Source organism: Bombina bombina, chromosome 5 (genome assembly GCF_027579735.1).
Source record: "Bombina bombina isolate aBomBom1 chromosome 5, aBomBom1.pri, whole genome shotgun sequence".
Taxonomy (NCBI): domain Eukaryota; kingdom Metazoa; phylum Chordata; class Amphibia; order Anura; family Bombinatoridae; genus Bombina; species Bombina bombina.
In genome coordinates, this window is record NC_069503.1 from 1,084,199,927 (window position 1) to 1,084,220,130 (window position 20,204).

The 20,204-nt window shown below is 36.5% G+C and overlaps 1 protein-coding gene across 1 annotated transcript in view; it reads right to left on the bottom strand.

The window, feature by feature from the left end:
- The window catches only part of TMEM71 (transmembrane protein 71), a 75,199-nt gene that overhangs the window by 21,063 nt on the left and 33,932 nt on the right, over positions 1 to 20,204 (bottom strand). The window contains exons 3-7 of the mRNA XM_053715367.1: positions 17,401 to 17,467; positions 15,753 to 15,968; positions 14,276 to 14,412; positions 13,368 to 13,499; positions 7,044 to 7,205 (exon numbers count right to left, since the gene is read on the bottom strand). Of these exons, the coding sequence (XP_053571342.1) occupies positions 7,044 to 7,205; positions 13,368 to 13,499; positions 14,276 to 14,412; positions 15,753 to 15,968; positions 17,401 to 17,467 (714 nt within the window). The remainder of the gene's footprint in view (positions 1 to 7,043; positions 7,206 to 13,367; positions 13,500 to 14,275; positions 14,413 to 15,752; positions 15,969 to 17,400; positions 17,468 to 20,204) is intronic.

Below are 20,204 nucleotides of genomic sequence, written 5' to 3' on the forward strand. Positions count from 1 at the left end.
TGCCCATTTCTGACACCCAAGAAGGGCAACAGACAAGTACTACATGTACTATAGTCAAAATTGACTCCGGTCTGAAAAGAAAATCTGACTATATGCCCCCTTTAATGCTAGTCCCTGCCGTACATCTTTTTGTTAAAGAAGTAGAAAGGGAAATTGAAAAAATACCCTATTACGGCATAAGTAAAAACAATCTTAACTTTAATGAGAGGCGAGCCCTGTCAGACCTGATGAACAAATCAGGTATTGTTATAAAACAGGCCGATAAAGGGGGAAATCTGGTTAAAATGGAGGAGTCCCTCTATATGAAAGAGGTTAATAAACAACTGAAAAATAAGGAGCAATACCAATGTCTACCAAAAAATCCCTTAGATTCAATACAAGCCAACTTGCTACACCTACTAAACGATGCCAGAAAAAGTGGCATAATAAGTAAAAGTGAATGGGGATATCTGTATACGAAGTTTCCCAGAGTTCCAGTCTTCTATTGTATTCCCAAACTACACAAAAACTTACGAGAACCACCTGGGAGACCCATTATCTCAGGCATTGGGAGTATCACTGAGAACCTGGGAAACTGCGTTGATCAATTCCTTAAACCTTTTTTAATGACCCTTACCTCCTATGCTAAGGACACCAGTGACCTTCTCAGGAAACTGGACGGTTTAGAAGTAGAACAAGACACACTTCTGGTGTCTTTGGATGTGGAAGGTCTCTACTCCTCTATCCCACATGATGTGGGTTTGGGAGTGGCGAGTTTTTTCCTAGAAAGTAGGGGCCCAGCCTTCAAAAAACTGAATTTGTATTAACTCTTCTTGAGTTTGTGTTAAAAAATAACGTATTCACGTTTGACAAAAAATTCTATAGGCAAATTAGAGGCACAGCGATGGGGGCTACATGTGCCCCATCCTATGCTTGCCTCCATTTAGGCCTATGGGAAACACAAACAGTATTTAATGAATTACAAAACTGGATTGATGAACATGTTCTCATCTGGTTAAGGTATGTGGACGACGTCTTCCTCCTCTGGAGGGGGACGGAAGAATCCCTGAAGGATTTTGTAAAGGTGTTAAATAAAAATAACTATAACATCCTTTTAACCTTCGATTTTGATACTAGTGAACTCACCTTCCTAGATGTAAAAATTAGGAAAGAAGGGAAAAATCTGGCCACGGAAATTTTTCGTAAGGCTACTGCTACTAACAATATCTTAGAAGCATCTAGCCATCATCCAAAATCCCTAATACGGGGTATCCCTGTGGGACAGTTTTTACGCCTAAGGCGCAACTGTTCGAGCCTTAACAAATTCGATGCACATGCGGTTGAAATGTTCAACAGATTTGAAAATAGAGGGTACTCTAAACGAAATCTAATATATGCGTGAAATAGAGCTAGGAGAACAGATAGAGATATACTCCTCTATAACTCAAATCAGAAAATCGAAGAGCCAAAAGTGCGCTTTGTTACCCAATTTAATTGCCACTGGGAAAAGATCTGCACTATTTTGGATGAGAAATGGCAGTTCCTTAGAGCTGATGAAACGATTAGAAAAATAGTTGGGGAGAAACCCTCTCTGGTACCCAGGAGGGATCCAAATCTCAAGGATAAACTAGTCAGGAGTCACTTTGTAAAAAGTCCTAGTGAGAAAGACTGGCTAGAAGAACACAGAAAAATAAAAGGATGTTTCAAATGTGGACATTGTGTGGTCTGCAAATTCATTGTGCGCACCAAAACATTTGCTACTGACTCCACCATCTACCCTATAAAGCAATTCATAAATTGCAAGACAGAAAATGTAATCTATTTACTTTCCTGTTGCTGCCCGATTTTCTATGTGGGAAAAACGAGGCGAATGTTGAAAGATAGGGTCTCTGAGCACAGAGACGATATCAAAGCAGCAGAAGATGGTGAAATCAGAAGTGGAGTGGCTCTCCACTTCATGAAACACCATAAATGCAACCCCCTTGACTTAAAAGTAACGGGTATTGAACATTGTTCCCTTCTTGGTAGAGGAGGAGACATCGATAATATACTACTTAGAAGGGAAACTGAATGGATGTACAAGTTACAGACTCTAATGCCCAAAGGGCTAAATGAAAAATTTGAATTTGCTGCATTCCTTAAATGAAATGATCTTAAATATATAATTCAAAATTCTCACAAATATAATATGCAGTATATTCGATTTAGGGTTTCTTTTCAATCTGCCACTTTGTCTTTAGAATATTTGACAATTACTATTCTTTAAAAAAGTGCATTTCTTATTAAACATACCTGCTCCTAAAAATAGCGGGTGTAATTTAAAGCACTTTTACTATGCCTTTAAGAATAAACAAATAAATTCATTAATCACTGTAGAATTTTTATGAAACACATGAATCAATGGACTAACAATATGCTTGTAAAACATTCGTCCTGATGTAATAGAATTTATAAACATGGACGAAAAAGGTTTTATTATAGTATACACTGTAACAATCCCTTTAAAGAATCGTGGAAAATTGGTTTTTACCTATTATTTTTAATTTTCTTTCTTTATATATATATATTTTTCTTATTATAGGTTCTTTAGAGTTGCTTTACTAAATATATAAATATATCTCACTGTATATAAATTCACCGAATCCTCCTTCATTTATATAAGTGGGCTGCGGCTCAGTAAAGGCTTATTATTGGCTACTACTGTTTCCTATATCCTCCTATGAGCTTAAAGAAGGAGGGATATATTGCGGCTGCAATGAGAACCAGCATCCGCTTTTGCCCTGAGGAAACCCCTGTGCTCTCTGGCTGTCACGTGGGGGGTGAAACGTACGTCGGCAGTGACGTAGGAAGTGGAGATGGACGTGCATGAAGGACAGATCGCTGTGGCGTCCACGCTGTGCTAAATGTAGCATGTTTGCCGAATAGAAGTTTATTCACACACGGAAACCATTTGGAAATCCTTTCACAGGAAGCTAACACACGGTTGTATAACTAACTGAGCGCTTACCATCTGACTTTTCAGCTCATTATTATTTGGATATCAGAGGGTGTCTCAATACACCATTTGTACACACGGCTCCTACTTATGGGACATATTTAAGCTCTTTAAAGGGTGATCAACTTACACCGTTATAACAACTATTTGTGTACATTCTCTCTATCTCTACCTGGCATTTTTATGCATCAAGTATATGAGCTTAAATGCTCTTTATTTTATCACCAATGTATATGCAACTGTGAAAGACGAAAAAAGATTTGTTTTGGGGTAGTCCTAACATAGATCCAGAAAAGGAATTATTCATGACACCGGATACCTTTATCTTTGGTGGTGCCCGCTGAATACTGGAGTTGTTATGTTCTATCCCCATAACTTTTTCTTGTCTTGGGAATTATTGTAAAATTTAGCATTGCACATTGCTTAAATGTTTATTTTCACAGTTAGTCAGTATACACTGGGGTTAAGAAACATAGATCCTGATACGTTATAACATGACACCTGATACCTCTCATATAGTTGGTGGTGCCCGCTGTTACTGGTGTTGTTTCATTGGCCCCCTACAGACTACACTGTTCTCTTTTGAATTATTTTGAGGAGGTTTATTGCACAATTTGGCCAAATTCAGGTAAAGTGCACATGATTTAAGCATTACAATTAACATCTCATAAAGTTTTTTAAGTGCAAATTTTTGATCGTCTAATTTAATAAATGTGCTGCCTTGACATAGATCCTCAATGATCACTATGGTGGCAGATTTTACGTTTACTCGTAACCACCCACTAGTGGAGGTGTTGTCAATTTAGACAGCTTATCTCTGTTTAGCTTTTTGTTTTAGCTCTGTGTGAACTACAATAAAACTGCATAGCTTAATCTGTGCTTATGCATTTGTCCAATCACGCTTCCTGACTCATCGATTCATGTGTTCTTTTACTAAATGGCAACTTACTTACTTACATTGACTCTGAGTGACATATGGGAATGTGGTGAATGAGTTTAGATTACACGTACCGCTATTTTAGCGGAGCTTTTGAATTTTTTCTGAGCTATTTAAAAATAAAAAATATGTGCTGAAATCCCTGTCTATAATTTATAGTAATCTAATTGTGGTTGCTGTACTATCTCCCTTTTTCATATTTAATATCTAAATATTTTAAGGGTCTGCACATTTGTTATTTTTTCCTTCATATAAGGTTTTTGCTACACCTGGGCGTTGCCATATAGTCCAAGGTAAAGAATTAAATTTTTGGCTTTACTAGCCTCCCTTTCCCTACCTTACAATTGAATATAAGGAGGTGTAAGTTCCAAAAGCCTATGGCCTCTATTTATCAAGCCGTCAACTGCAAATACGCTGGAATTCCGCAGCGTAATTGTGGCGAGCCTGATTCCCCTTATTTATCAAAGCCTACAGACCGGCAAAAGTAGAATTTTGTGACGTAACATGCGATCCGCCGGTCTCAGTCCGACACAGATCGATGCTTACGTCACTACAGATGTTCCGAATGCAAAATCGGCACTATCTTACTACTTTTGCTAGTTATCAAATACCTACCAGGTACGCTCGGCACTATTCCGGCCCAGCGTACCTGGTTTTCAATCCGCTGCCCTGGAGGCGGGGGATGCCATAGGAATCAATGGGAGTCTGAAAGCAGCAAAGCTTATGTTCGCTGCTGCCCGATATCCCATTGATTCCTATGGGAGAATAAAAGTTATGTTTACACCTAACACCCTAACATAACCCCCGAGTCTAAACACCTATAATCTGCCACCCCCTACACCGCCGCCACCTACATTATACTTATTAACCCCTAATCTGCCATCCCCAACGTCGCCGCCACTATATTAAATTTATTAACCCCTAAACCTAAGTCTAACCCTAACACCCCTAACTTAAATCTAATTTCAATAAATCTAATGAAAATTCCTATCATTACCTAAATTATTCCTATTTAAAACTAAATACTTACCTATAAAATAAATCCTAAGCTAGCTACAATATAACTAATAATTACATTGTAGCTATCTTAGGGTTTATTTTTATTTTACAGGCAAGTTTGTATTTATTTTAACTAGGTAGAATAGTTACTAAATAGTTATTAACTATTTAATAACTACCTAGCTAAAATAAATACACAAGTACCTGTAAAATAAAATCTTGGATGACGTCATTTAAAGGAACCTTCATTCATCGGGTTGTCGTCGGCAGAAAAGGATGCTCTGCGTCGGATGTCTTGAAGATGGACCCGCTCAGCGCCGGATGGATGAAGATAGAAGATGCCGTCTGGATGAAGACTTCTGCCGTCTGGAGGACCACTTCTGCCCGGCTTGGATGAAGACCTCTGCCCGTCTGGAGGACCACTTCTGCCCGGCTTGGATGAAGACTTCTGCCCGTCTGGAGGACCACTTCGCCCAGCTTGGATGAAGACGTCTCCCGGTAAGTCGATCTTCAGGGGGTTAGTGTTAGGTTTTTTAAGGGTGTATTGGGTGGGTTTTATTTTTAGGTTAGGGCTTTAGGCTGCAAAAGAGCTAACTGCCCTTTTAAGGGCAATGCCCATCCAAATGCCCTTTTCAGGGCAATAGGGAGCTTAAGTTTTTTTAGTTAGTATTTTTTTGGGGGGGTTGGGTGTGTGGGTGGTGGGTTTTACTGTTGGGGGGTTGTTTGTATTTTTTTTACAGGTAAAAGAGCTGATTACTTTGGGGCAATGCCCCGCAAAAGGCCCTTTTAAGGGCTATTGGTAGTTTAGTTTAGGCTAGGGTTTTTTTTTATTTGGGGGGGGGCTTTTTTATTTTGATAGGGCTATTAGATTAGGTGTAATTAGTTTAAATGTCTTGTAATTTGTTTATTAGTTTCTGTAATTTAGTGTTTGTTTTTTTTTTTTTTGTACTTTTGATAATTGTATATCATTTAGTTAATTGTATTTAATTTATGTAATTTATTTAATTGTAGTGTAGTGTTAGGTGTTAGTGTAACTTAGGTTAGGTTTTATTTTACAGGTCAATATGTATTTATTTTAGCTAGGTAGTTATTAAATAGTTAATAACTATTTAATAACTATTCTACCTAGTTAAAATAAATACAAACTTGCCTCTAAAATAAAAATAAACCCTAAGATAGCTACAATGTAATTATTAGTTATATTGTAGCTATCTTAGGGTTTATTTTATAGGTAAGTATTTAGTTTTAAATAGGAATAATTTAGGTAATGATAGGAATTTTCTTTAGATTTAAGTTAGGGGTGTTAGGGTTAGACTTAGGTTTAGGGGTTAATAAATTTAATATGGTAGCGGAAACGTTGGGGACAGCAGATTAGGGGTTAATAAGTATAATGTAGGTGGCGGCGGTGTAGGGGGGCAGATTAGGGGTTAATAACATAATGTAGGTGGCAGCGGTGTAGGGGGGGCAGATTAGGGGTTAATAACATAATGTAGGTGGCGGCGGTGTAGGGGGGGCATATTAGGGGTTAATAACATAATGTAGGTGGCGGTGGGCTCCGGCAGTGGCAGGATAGGGGTTAATAAGTTTATTAGAGTGGCGTGGGCTCCGGGAGCGGCAGTTTAGGGTTTAATAACTTTATTTAGTTGCGGCGGGATCCGGGAGCAGTGGGATAGGGGTAAAACAGTATAGTATAGTGTGGGTGTTTAGTGACAGTATACCAATAAAGCTGGGAAAATGCCGAAGAGCAGCGAGATCGATGACTGTCAGTTAACAACAGTCCACTGCTCATCGCCCCGTACTTGGTGCGCGGCTTTTTAACAGCTTTTTTGTTAACTTTGGAGAGCGTATTCAGGTCCACGGCAGCGATGCTAGGCGATCTTAGGTGAGCGTATTGGTGCAGTCGAATGCAAGAAAGTTGACGGCTTGATAAGTAGGCCTCTTTATCTCCAGTACATAATTAAATACAAAAATAGTAATCAGAAAAGGTTTACTATTTGCGAAATAAGAATAATAAGTAAAATATATTATGATATGATAATAATGTATAGCAGAATGGAGAGAGGTGATTTTATAGAATCCTTCAAAAATAATTTCAGAAAATACAGAATTAAACAATAGCTTTAGATCACATACCTTTTTTCAAAGAGTCTTTATAGATATTTCTGACAGGTATGATGGAAGTTACTGATGAATCGTCACCTGGTTGTGAGTTGCTGTTGGTCTCGACATATATCCCGGTAACAGGTTGCATTGGTGATATACAGTTATTCACATCATAAGAATATGCATGTTCATCTGCACATTTAAATGATATTATATTATTTCAGGAGCAATTTATAGCTAAGTTACTTAAATTTATGTTAACATTACCGTTTTATAAACTAATAGTAGGTGACAACTTGTAATTCATCTGTAGTAACAATATCTGTAGTAACAATACTTATACTGTTACATATTTAATTTATGATGTTTCCAGCAGAAAACATTATTCCAGTATGATTATGGTTATATTATGATTACTGCAGTATATAATACTTTAATGAAAATGGCCATTCACTTATGAAAATGGATTGAATCCAGATCTTCACTTTGATAAAGGGGCCCAAATAAACATTTATAAATAAGAATGTTAAGTAGCCAATTATGTACGAATTAAAGGACCATTCTCAAAAATGTACTCTCATCCATTTAAATGAACAGGATTTAAATGAGTTGATTTTGTTTTACACAATAATCTGTGATGCAGGGCCACTCTTAGCATTTACAAGGCCCTGTGCAAGAAAAAACTGTGGGGCCACTTAGCCCAGCATTCTTATTCCCCTCCCCCTGTATTCCCCTCTATGGAGCCTATCTATCAAGCTTCGTACGGAGCTTGAGGGCCCGTGTTTCTTGCGATAAAGACCGCTGCTCCATAACCCTGTCCGCCTGCTCTGATTGACACCCCCCTGCTGGCGGCTGATTGGCCGTGAGTCTGCAGGGGGCGGTGTTGCACCAGCAGCATGCAATGCTGAATACGGAGAGCGTATTGCTCTCCGCATTCAGCGATGTCTGTCGGCCTCCACGTCTGCTCCTTGGCAATTGGCATATCCGGAGTTAAATTTGGAACCTACAGTCTCTGGAGGTTTGCTTATACCTTGAGCCACTAGAGGGCCCTGACTATGTGAGTGAATTACTAAATCCTACTGCCTGCACTGGCTTACTCTCTAGCGCCACCTGTCTGCCAGCTGAAGGCAGTTACCTTATCAACAGCCTATAAAAGGCTGCTTCCTGTCCTTGCCGTGTATGGTCCTCTGTATCCTAGGCACGCTACTTCTGATATTCTGCTATTTGCTGCTGACCTCTACCTGGATATTTGACTACTCTCTGCTTGCTGCCTGCCCTGACCCCTTGGACCATCCAGGCTACTCTTCGTTTTGGTACTTTTGCTGAATATCCGGTATTCTGATCATTGGCCTGTCTCTGGCTCTACTTCTGCCTGAAGAGTCTGCCTCATTCAGTGCCCTCCTGTTGCCGACTCAGACTGCTGACAACTCCTCTGTGTTTGTGCCCCCTCTGCCTACTTGTTACAGGTTTTCTTGGGAACCTTCATGCCTCTGGGTCCTTTACTTGCTACCTCTGGCTGCCGGACTTTCTACCTCTCACTTCACCTGGTGCTGGGATAAGAAGACTACTGGCCAGGCAACTGAAGTGGCAGGTGAATTTCCGTGCAGGCCTGATAGAATACCACTACATATTATACCTCCTGATACCATAAACACATCTTCATTAGTTAACTACAGTATTTGAATTGCACCTTCTCATACCCTCATCCCTGACAGTGATGCCCCCACAAGCGTGGGTCGCAGGGTGGTGCCCCTCTCGCCATGCCCAAAGGGTCGGCCTGCAGTGATGTAAAAGCATTTTAAATGTAAAGTAGAACAAATAAAGTTGTATACTTTTTAATTATAGGTACTTTCTAAACATAGGTTGTACACTGTTTGTACTAACACAAAGCCGGTATCTATATCATCAGAGGGCTGAACTAAATGAACCCCCCTATAGATGTGATAGTAATAGTTGCAAAGTCTGTGATTACTTACTCACAGGTAAGTAATTTCTTTCCACTGTGACCCAAGTCTTTCAGATTAACTTCTGTATGGCTTTATTTTTTTATTTTTTTTTTCAGCTTCAATATTTTGGACTGACTACTAAGGGGGTTTGTTCCTGTATTACTGAACACTTCTCTAACATCAAGAGATTCTTCATTCTCTATGGCCTGACATTGAATTAAAGTGCATGGGAAAATATACAGATTTTTAGATGGACTGCTATACAAGAAATCAATGTAACATAAAGAGGAGGTGTATAGAACAATTAGAGAAACGATAGGTTTTGTTTAGATGCTATATTCCATGCGTTTTTAACCCTGAATACAATGTGATATTTTTTTTGGAATACTAGTTCATTTACATATTTAAAATAATTTCATTGACCATAAAGTTTATATTAACTTCCATATTTTCTTTTAATCCTGGCTTCTTCAACAAATACAAAGCTTATTACGTTCAAGTGATGTTGTTATCTTTTTATTTCATGAACATGCAGGTGTCCTGACTCCAAGATGTATTTAGCTTCTGTATACACCTAATGGGTTTATTTTCTCACTCTCTATTTTATCCATTCAGGGGGATGATTACAATCTTTCCATTTTTTTTCCATAATGGAAAAAACGTGAATGGATTTTTTTTGTTATTAACAAAAAGATTACAATCTTTCAGAGTAGAAAACAGGCCAGCTGGGTAAATGGAGCCAGATGTGATTTCCATTTTACCACAATAACTCGTAAACTACAGTTAATGGATACAAACACTGAAACCAATACTCAGCTCAAATGTAAAATGGTGGAATTGCGCTTTTTACTTAAAGGGATATGAAACCCAAAGTTTCTCTATCATGATTCAGTTAGAGAATGTGATTTTAAGTAACTTTCTAATTTACTCCTATTATCAATTTTTCTTCGTTCTCTTGGTATCTTTATTTGAAAAGGGCAGGAATGTAAGCTTAGGAGACGGCCAATTTTTGGTTCAGCACCTGGGTAGCGCTTGCTGTTTGGTGCCTAAATGTACAGTGGAAAAGTACACCCTACTTGCTCGCTAGCCCGAACGCATATTCTTAAGTGCCCTAACCCGACACAAAAATATGAATATTTAAAATTCCAATGTTCTTCACATAGAAGAATATATTCTATTTATTCAAAAATACATATACATATATATATATATATATATATATATATATATATAATGGTATTTTGGTACTATATATATTTATACCTATACCTATACCTATACCTATATATATATATATATATATATATATATATATATACAATATATATATACTGTATATATATATATATATATATATATATATATATATATACACGTTGATTGGAGTAGCCGTGTTAGTCCAGAGATTTAGATATCAAAATAACAAGAGTATTGCATTGAGCAATGATACTTTTTTATTGGACTAACTATACATTTATAAGATGACAAGCTTTCGGAAGAGTTCCTTCCTTTATCAAGTCTGAAGCAATGTCTGTATTGCTTCAGACTTGATAAAGGAAGGAACTCTTCCCAAAGCTTGTCATCTTATAAATGTATAGTTAGTCCAATAAAAAAGTATCATTGCTCAATGCAATACTCTTGTTATTTTGATATATATATATATAGAGAGAGAGAGAGAGAGAGAGAGAGAGAGAGAGAGAGAGAGAGAGATAATTATATATAGGTATAGATATGTACAGATATATAGGAATATCTCTGTTGTTATATACATGTTGTGCTATGTGCAAAACATTGGAATGCCGAAATTTTTAAAATAAATACACAATATAACACTGTATTAAAAAATAATATTGCAGAAGTATGGTTTTTCCTGTTTTCATCTTCTTAATTTCAAAGAGCTCCTACGCACTTATATATATACAGTATATGTGTGTGTGTGTACATATGTATATATGTGTTTATATGTGTATATATGTGTATATATGTCTGTAAATACATATACAATCATATAAATACATAAATTCACCCAATAATAAAAACACATTATTAACTAATTATTTGATGTTTTACTTTGTGAATTTAATGTATTATAAAAATACACACTCATTTAAAATCTGATGACTGCAACACACTCCAAAAAAGTTGGGACAGGGGCAATTTAGGAATAATAGCGATGTGACAAGTTAAAATAAGAAGGTGATGTGAAACAGGCGAGGCAATTGTGTAATCATAGTATATAAGGAGCCTCTAAAAAAGGCCTAATGCTTCAAAAGCAAGGATGGGTCGAGGCTCACCAATCTGCCAACAGATGCGTCATTTTATAATCCAACACTTTGAGAACAACATTCCCCAAAGACAAATCTGTAGGCTTTTGGGCATTTCACCTTCTACAGTGCACAATATAATGAAAAGATTCAAGGAATCCGCTCAAATCTCGGTGCATAAAAGGCAAGGACGAAAACCCCTTCTGAATGCAAATGATCTCCAATTCCTCAGACATCACTGACTCAAAAACCGTCATGAGTCTGAAGTGGATATCCTGACATGGGCTCAGAAATATTTTGGGAAAACCTTTGTCAGTCAACACCATTCGCCGCTGCATCCACAGATGCAAGTTAATGTTTTACTATGTAAATACATCAACACTGTCCAGAAGCACCGCTAACTTCTCTAGGCTCGGTCTCATCTGAGATGGATAGTAGCACAGTGGAATCATGTTTTGTGGTCCGACGAGTCAACATTTCAAATAGTTTTTGGAAAAACCGGCCATCATGTTCTCCAAGCCTAAGATTAAAAGGACCATTTAAGCTGTTATCAGCATCTGGTCCAAAAACAAGTGTCTGTCATGGTATGGGGGGTGTCAGTGCCCATAGCATGGGTAACTTGCACATCTGTGAGGGCACCATTAATACAGAAAAATATGTATACATTTTGGAGCAACAGATGCTGCCATCCAGATGTTGTCTTTTCCAGGGATGTCCGAGCATTTTCCAGAAGGACAACGCCACACCACATTCTGCAAGGATTACAAGCACATACTTGTGTAAGCAGAGATTGCGGGTGCTAGCATGGCCTGCCGGATCTCCTGACCAATTACCGATTGAGAATGTGTTGCGCATTATGAAGCACAAAATAAGGCAATGAAGGCCCCGTGCAGCTAAAGACATGCATAATGGATTAATGGGGGGAAATTATGCTTGCTAAACTTAACCAACTGGTGTCTTCAGTGCCCAAACGATAAATAAGTGTTATTAAAAGAAAAGATGAAGTCACACAGTGGTAAACAGTCGACTGTCCCAACTTTTTTAAAGTGTTTTGCAGTCATCAGATTTGAACTGAGGGTATATTTTCAAAAATACATTAAAATACATTAAATTCACAAAGTAAAACATCAAATAATGTGTTAATAATGTGCTTTCAATAAAGTGAATTTAATTTTGAAATGACTCTTTTTGTTTGTTTTTTTGCATTTTCAATACTGTCCGAACTTTTTTAGAATTGGGGTTTTGTATATATATATATATATTTGCATATTTACATGCATTTACATTTTACATGTATTTATGTATATGTATGTATCTCTAAAAGCCCTTTGCCTGCCTTTATTTTCTTATACCTGAGATCTCATATCTTTGAACCTTTACAACTTTTTTGTGTATTTTTTTAAGCAATTTTTATTAGATGTTGTTATTATGAGTGTAACTGTACTTTTCCGTGTACTTTTGATGTTGTGCTAACCCGCAGCGTGTTAGCTTCAGTTGCCCTCAAGCGATTGCGTTTACTTTCAACTTATAATATGTGCGCTACTTCAGACCCGCGTAGACAGGCGCAATAAGCCCGATATCACTTTTACGCAACTGTTGGGCGCTTCTCATAATCCGGCCCCAAGTCTTTACTGCTAAGTTTGTCTGTCCATGGTTTTAAATATTTTCTAATAAACATTAGTGCAGTGAATTTCCTTCAATGATAATGACTTCTAATTGATATTAAATATTAGTTGGAAGGAATTGCCTGTAAGCCAGTGAATGTTAGCAGGAAGTGATACTGTAATATTTTGCCAGGCTTGTTTGTTGTTTTACCCTTTTTTATGGACTTCTAATAAATTGTATTTTTATTCCTCCGCTCTTTAAACATTTGTCATTGAAAGGAATATGAAAGTCAAAATTACACTTTCATGATTCAGATAGAGCGTGCAATTTTTTTTAAAAAAGAATCCAATTAACTTTCATTATCAAATCAACTTTGTTTTTCTGGTATCCTTTGTTAAAGAGCATATTTAGATATGTCCAGGATCATGTTTCAACAACATATAACATTGCAAACTGCCAGATTAACTAGATATTAATTTGCAGCATAGAGATTATTAGAAAAAAATGTTAAATATTAGGAAGATTTCTCAATCACCTACCGTTCGTCCCGCACAGAAATCCTCCTGAGTCAAAAACCACAGGTGAAACATAAGATTCATCAGCAAAGTCTATTCTATCTGTTTGAGGAACCCTTCCAGGTTGACAGGGGCTCGGATCTCCATTGTCATTCTCTAAATTTAAAAGGAAAAAGTATGAATTAAAAGGATATGAAACCCAAACATTTTCTTTTGTGATTTCGACCAATCATACAATTTTAAAACAATTTCCAATTTATTTCTATTATCAAATTTGCTTCGTTCCTATGGTATTCTTTTTTGAAGAGATACCTTGGTAGGAGTCTGGAGAATTACATGGCATGCCATCTACAGCTCTTGCAAATGGAAAATTCAGCATAATGCGAATCATGTCCGCCCAGGGTTTGATAAATCTGCCCCTTAGTCTGAACTTCAAATGAGTAGTAGATTTTGTTTTTAGAAATATTAAAGTTATTTCCACCTCTCCTGTATCATGTGACAGCCTTCAGCCAATCACAATGCACATACGTATATTCTGTGAATCTTGCACATGCTCAGTAGGAGCTGTTGACTCAAATATTATAAATATAAAAAGAAGTAAATTGGACAGTTGTTTAAAATGGAATGCTCTATCTGAATCATGACAGTTTAATTTTGACTTGAGTGTCCCTTTAAACTTCCCTGTAAAATGTTTACTCATAAATAGTAACAAAAACAACAACTTCATAATGTACTTTTATTATTATTTATTTTGCCTGCTTTTCCTGTAATTTAAATTTGAAAATTAAGAAGCTGGATCTACTTTTATCATTCTACATATTTATGCTCGATCAGTGCAGGAGCTCATGCAATTCTAACATAATTATGTTTACGTAACATGTTTATTTAGATCAAAAGTTCAAATTACTATGTACATTACAAAAGTTACTTACCAGAGCTCAGATGGTAACTAAGTTTAAATGTTCCTGTGTCTTCCTCCCATACACCATCTTCAGCAGATGACGTGACCTCATTGTTCCATGCCTCCAGAAGTGAACGCCTCACATGCTTACGCCTTCTCCTAAAAATTCTTTAGAGAATATTTAGGGGTCATTTTTTTTATATACACATAGCAAAGTATTAATAATGAAAAGGACATGAAACCCACATTTTTCAAGATTCAAACAGAGTGTACAATATAAAAAATAATTCCAATTAACTTCTATTATCAAATTTACTTTGCTCTCTTGATATCCTTTGTTAAAAGGTAGACTCAGGAGCATGTGTCTGGTGCACTATAAGACAGCAGTTTAGCAAGAATGCTTTTTACAATCTTATATATTGCTAAAATACTTGCGCCATCATGTGCTCAAAAAGCATTCTTGCAACATTTCTGCCATTAGGTCCCCAGAGTATGCAGGCTACCTACCTATCTATTCCCTTCAAGAAAGAAAACCAAGAGAACCAAGAAGGAAATTGTAAACTTTTAAAAAATTGTATGCGCTATGTCGTGCATCATGAAAAAGTGCATTTCAGTTTTCAGTAAAAGCATTTTTGAAATATACCGTACTGACAAAAATATTTATGTTCAAAACTGAATTGCACATTTAATTTTTGACCATGATGTTCCATTAAATTAGAGATTTTATTGAACGAAATTCAATTTACATGTTTTAACTACTTGACTGCAAAGGGCTCCAATGCACTTATATATATGTCTATATTTTATCATATGTATTTATGTGTTTATATGTTATATAAATATACATAGTTAGACATTTGCATGTCCTAGGACTGGCATCCTGATTGGCTGGTTAACCCCATAACGACCAGAGACGTACCCTGTACGTTGCTGGTCTTCTAATTTGGCTTGTGTTTATGATAGTGCAGCAAGACCACACTATAATAGGAGGCGTGCAGAAGGAAGGGAGGTCGCCGCTAGTGGTGAGACTCACACTGTATCAGGCCAAAAACCCTTAAGGACCAGCTATGTACATGGTACATTGTGGTCGTTAAGGGGTTAAAGTCAATTTACAATAGGATGTGACTTTTTTTACATAGAGATATGCAGGTGATATTTTCTAGTCATCCTTTTAAATCTATTCTGTATAACTTTCAAGTGCTTCAACTTTTGGGTATCATATCCTTTTAATGCAGTTTTATATCTCTCCAATATTCATTCTTTACAAAACATACAATTTACTATTTTTCTAAGGTTATGCAGGATACAAAATTGTTATGGTAATCTTATTAGTTTCAATTTTTGTTGAGTTGAGACATGAAAAATGACCTGTTCTATATTTTCTATATTTGCAAAAAATAAGAAGTTTATTTGATTTTTTTGGTTATATATAAAATTATATTTCTTCATTAATTATATTTTGCTCCCTAGGAATATTTTAATGTGTTGCATAATGAATATCATCTTACCTTGCTATCTTCTCTTTGTAGGACACAATGGCTTTTAAAGGACTTAGAGATATATCCCCATCGCTTTCTTCGTCACATAAATAACTGCTCTCATCTAAAATGTAATAACCATTGGAAAGTAACCGAGGGCTGTGTCTACAAGAAATAATGATTCCACTTTGAGGGGTTGAGAAGGGGGTCTCAGGGGATTCCATGTTCATATACTGGAACGAGCCACTGGAAATTAAGGAGAGAATTATTTTTAGCCAATGCAACAAAACTAAGAGCATTGGGTTCTACAGCTATACATGAATATATAGCCATGTCTAGTTTAATTAAGAGGTAGCCTTGAAAAGCTTTCATTTTATTAGTAACAAGTACATTTGCAAGACGTTCTTGTCTCAAAAAACCAAAAGATTAGCTGAACAAGAGATTTTAAACTCAGTTTATAGGGCAACAGGTTCAAGGTGATTTTGCTGAAGCTCTACTTTACAGAAATGGTTAATTTAATAAGCTTCTATTAGAGGTGTTAGAGACAAATACTCTGAAAGGGAATTCAGAAATGCCTGTGAGTCATCTTCGGTTATTCTAAGAATTAAATAAGCTCATACTTCAGAAGGAAATGCAGGCCAATTCAATGGGCATTCTGCTTCTTATCAGCCATTAAAATATACGTTTTAGGCTACATTTTAAGAACAAATAAATGCTATTAAAGCAAAAGCAATCTATTAACTCTCTGCCATATGCGTGTAGACCACACCATTTTACAGCACCAAAGAGAAACATGTAGGGCTCCATTTATTAAGCAATGGTGGCTGCTTTCGAACCCTTGCAGTGCAGGCAGCCTGGTTATCACGTTAAGAAGCAATGATGGTACGACCACTGCTTGTTAACCTCTGCGCTACCTCTGAGGTTAATCACCACAGACTTATCACTCACATAACCACAGAATCTTCACTCACAGTGATTGACAGACTCTGCTCCCACTTGGTTGGTCACACAAGAGCAGGGGACAGCAGAAAAGCTGGATGGACAGGTTCCCTAGTGGGAAATGTTGTTCACCCATCAGTTGATAAATGGAGCCTTATACTCTTAAAGTCTGTCACATTATTAGCCTCATAAGTTTGGCAATATTTGATAATATATTCTCATTTCTTTATTTCATGCAAACTTAACAACAAATATTCCTGGTCTCTATATCATAAATTACAAATACCCCAAACACAACGACATATAAATTAAAAGGACAGAGAATATCAGATGGGCTTTGTGATTTCTTATTTATACTTGGCAAAAAGAGGAGAAATAACTCAGGAAGGATACAAGAGTAGCCTAATGAACTGCCCATTCAGAAGAACAGATGGGAGGTATGCACTGTGTAAATGCCATAAGTAAGAATGAGATCTGGGTCTTCAAAAAAATGTGTAATAAAACAAGTCTAAAGTTTTTTAATTACAGACTATACGACGTGGTGTTCTCTAACTCTTATATGCATTGGCTTTTTTTAATCTTTGTAACAAGTTCTTGAAGATTTATTACTGCTTTGTGCACATGGGTCATCTCTCAATATTTTGTTTCCCATAATCCCTTGCAGGGTGAAACAGTTGTCTTGGAGTAGATCTGTTAGCTTATACACTTCTGGACTGTATTATGCTACATAAAAATTTACCTTGTATTAAAAAAATCAAAGAACTCTGATGGTAGATCCGTAGACTTGTTTGTTAAATACGCTGAATCTATTGGAGAAATCACAAGCATAGAAGAAAATTAGTTACAAACAATAAAAATGGACTATTAAGAGCAATTAGTCTAACAAACATTTCAAGTTGTCCTATTATATTGTACCAATTCAGGTGAAAAACCATAAATTTTAAATAACGTGCACATCTTCTCTTCAACTGTATTTCATTTTTTTATTCATAATCTTATAGATTAAAAGGACATTAAACACCTTTAGAAATTAATAAAAATTGTTTAAAGGGACAGTCTAGTCAAAAATAAACTTCCATGATTCAGATAGGACATGAAATTTAAACAATTTACTTTTATCATCAATTTTGCTTTGTTCTCTTGGTATTCTTAGTTGAAAGCTAAACATAGGTAGGTCATATGCCAATTTCTTAGCCCATGAATGCCGCCTCTTATCTAAAGGCATTTTGACAGTTTTTCCCAATTAGAGGGCGTTAGTTCATTTGTGTCATATAGATAACATTGAGCTCACGCACATGGAGTTCCCTAGGATTCAGTACTGATTGGCTAACATGCAAGCCTGTCAAAAGAACTAAAGTAAGGGTCATTCTGCAGAGGCTTAGATACAATCTAATCACAGAGGTAAAAACATATTAATATAACCATGTTGGTTATGCAAAACTGGGGAATGGGTAATAAAGGGATTATCTATATTTTTAAACAATACAAATTCTGGTGTAGACTGTTACTTTAATTACATGTAGTAAAACAACATTGCATAAAACTTATACATTATTTATTTTGTTTTCCTTTCCTGTAATTTAATTCTGAATATTGTTGACTTTCCAATACATGTTAAACATGAAAGTGCAGACAAAGCTTTATTCCACACAGTCATTGGCTGCACACTTTAGTAAGCCATTTATAACCATTCCTAATTGGCCTCAGCAGAAAAGGCAACCTAGGTTACAATATGGCGGAGCCCACTGCTTATGGACATTAACTTTACACATATTAACACATAAATAACATAATTTATGTAAGAACTTACCTGATAAATTTATTTCTTTCATATTAGCAAGAGTCCATGAGCTAGTGACGTATGGGATATACATTCCTACCAGGAGGGGCAAAGTTTCCCAAACCTCAAAATGCCTACAAATACACCCCTCACCACACCCACAATTCAGTTTAACGAATAGCCAAGAAGTGGGGTGATAAGAAAGGAGCGAAAGCATAAAAAATAAGGAATTGGAATAATTGTGCTTTATATAAAAAAATCATAACCACCACAAAAAGGGTGGGTCTCATGGACTCTTGCTAATATGAAAGAAATGAATTTATCAGGTAAGTTCTTACATAAATTATGTTTTCTTTCATGTAATTAGCAAGAGTCCATAAACTAGTGACGTATGGGATAGCAAATACCCAAGATGTGGAACTTCCACGCAAGAGTCACTAGAGAGGGAGGGATAAAATAAAGACAGCCAATTCCGCTGAAAAAATAATCCACAACCCAAATCAAAAGTTTTAATCTAAATGAAAAAAACTGAAATCATAAGCAGAAGAATCAAACTGAAACAGCTGCCTGAAGTACTTTTCTACCAAAAACTGCTTCAGAAGAAGAGAAAACATCAAAATGGTAGAATTTAGTAAAAGTATGCAAAGAAGACCAAGTTGCTGCTTTTCAAATCTGACCAACAGAAGCTTCATTCCTAAAAGCCCAGGAAGTAGAAACTGACCTAGTAGAATGAGCCGTAATCCTTTGAGGCGGGGACTTACCCGACTCCACATAAGCATGATGAATCAAAGACTTTAACCAAGACGCCAAAGAAATGGCAGAAGCTTTCTGACCTTTCCTGGAACCAGAAAAGATAACAAATAGACTAGAAGTCTTTCTAAAATCTTTAGTAGCTTCAACATAATATTTCAAAGCTCTTACTACATCCAAAGAATGTAAAGATCTCTCCTTTGAATTCTTAGGATCAGGGCACAATGAAGGGACAACAATTTCTCTACTAATGTTGTTAGAATTCACAACCTTAGGTAAAAATTGAAATGAAGTCCGCAACACCGCCTTATCCTGATGAAAAATCAGAAAAGGAGATTCACAAGAAAGAGCAGATAACTCAGAAACTCTTCTAGCAGAAGAGATGGCCAAAAGGAACAAAACTTTCCAAGAAAGTAATTTAATATCCAGAGAATGCATAGGTTCAAACGGAGGAGCCTGTAAAGCCCTCAGAACCAAATTAAGACTCCAAGGAGGAGAGATTGACTTAATGATAGGCTTGATACGAACCAAAGCCTGTACAAAACAATGAATATCAGGAAGATTAGCAATCTTTCTGTGAAAAAGAACAGAAAGAGCAGAGATTTGTCCTTTCAAAGAACTTGCAGATAAACCTTTATTCAAACCATCCTGAAGTAACTGTAAAATTCTAGGAATTCTAAAAGAATGCCAGAAGAACTTATGAGAAGAACACCAAGAAATGTAAGTCTTCCAGACTCGATAATAAATCTTCCTAGACACAGATTTACGAGCCTGTAACATAGTATTAATTACTCAGTCAGAGAAACCTCTATGACTAAGAATCAAGCGTTCAATTTCCATACCTTCAAATTTAATGATTTGAGATCCTGATGGAAAAATGGGCCTTGAGATAGAAGGTCTGGTCTTAACGGAAGTGTCCAAGGTTGGCAACTGGCCATCCGAATGAGATCCGCATACCAAAACCTGTGAGGCCATGCTGGAGCCACCAGAAGTACAAACGAACGTTCCATTAG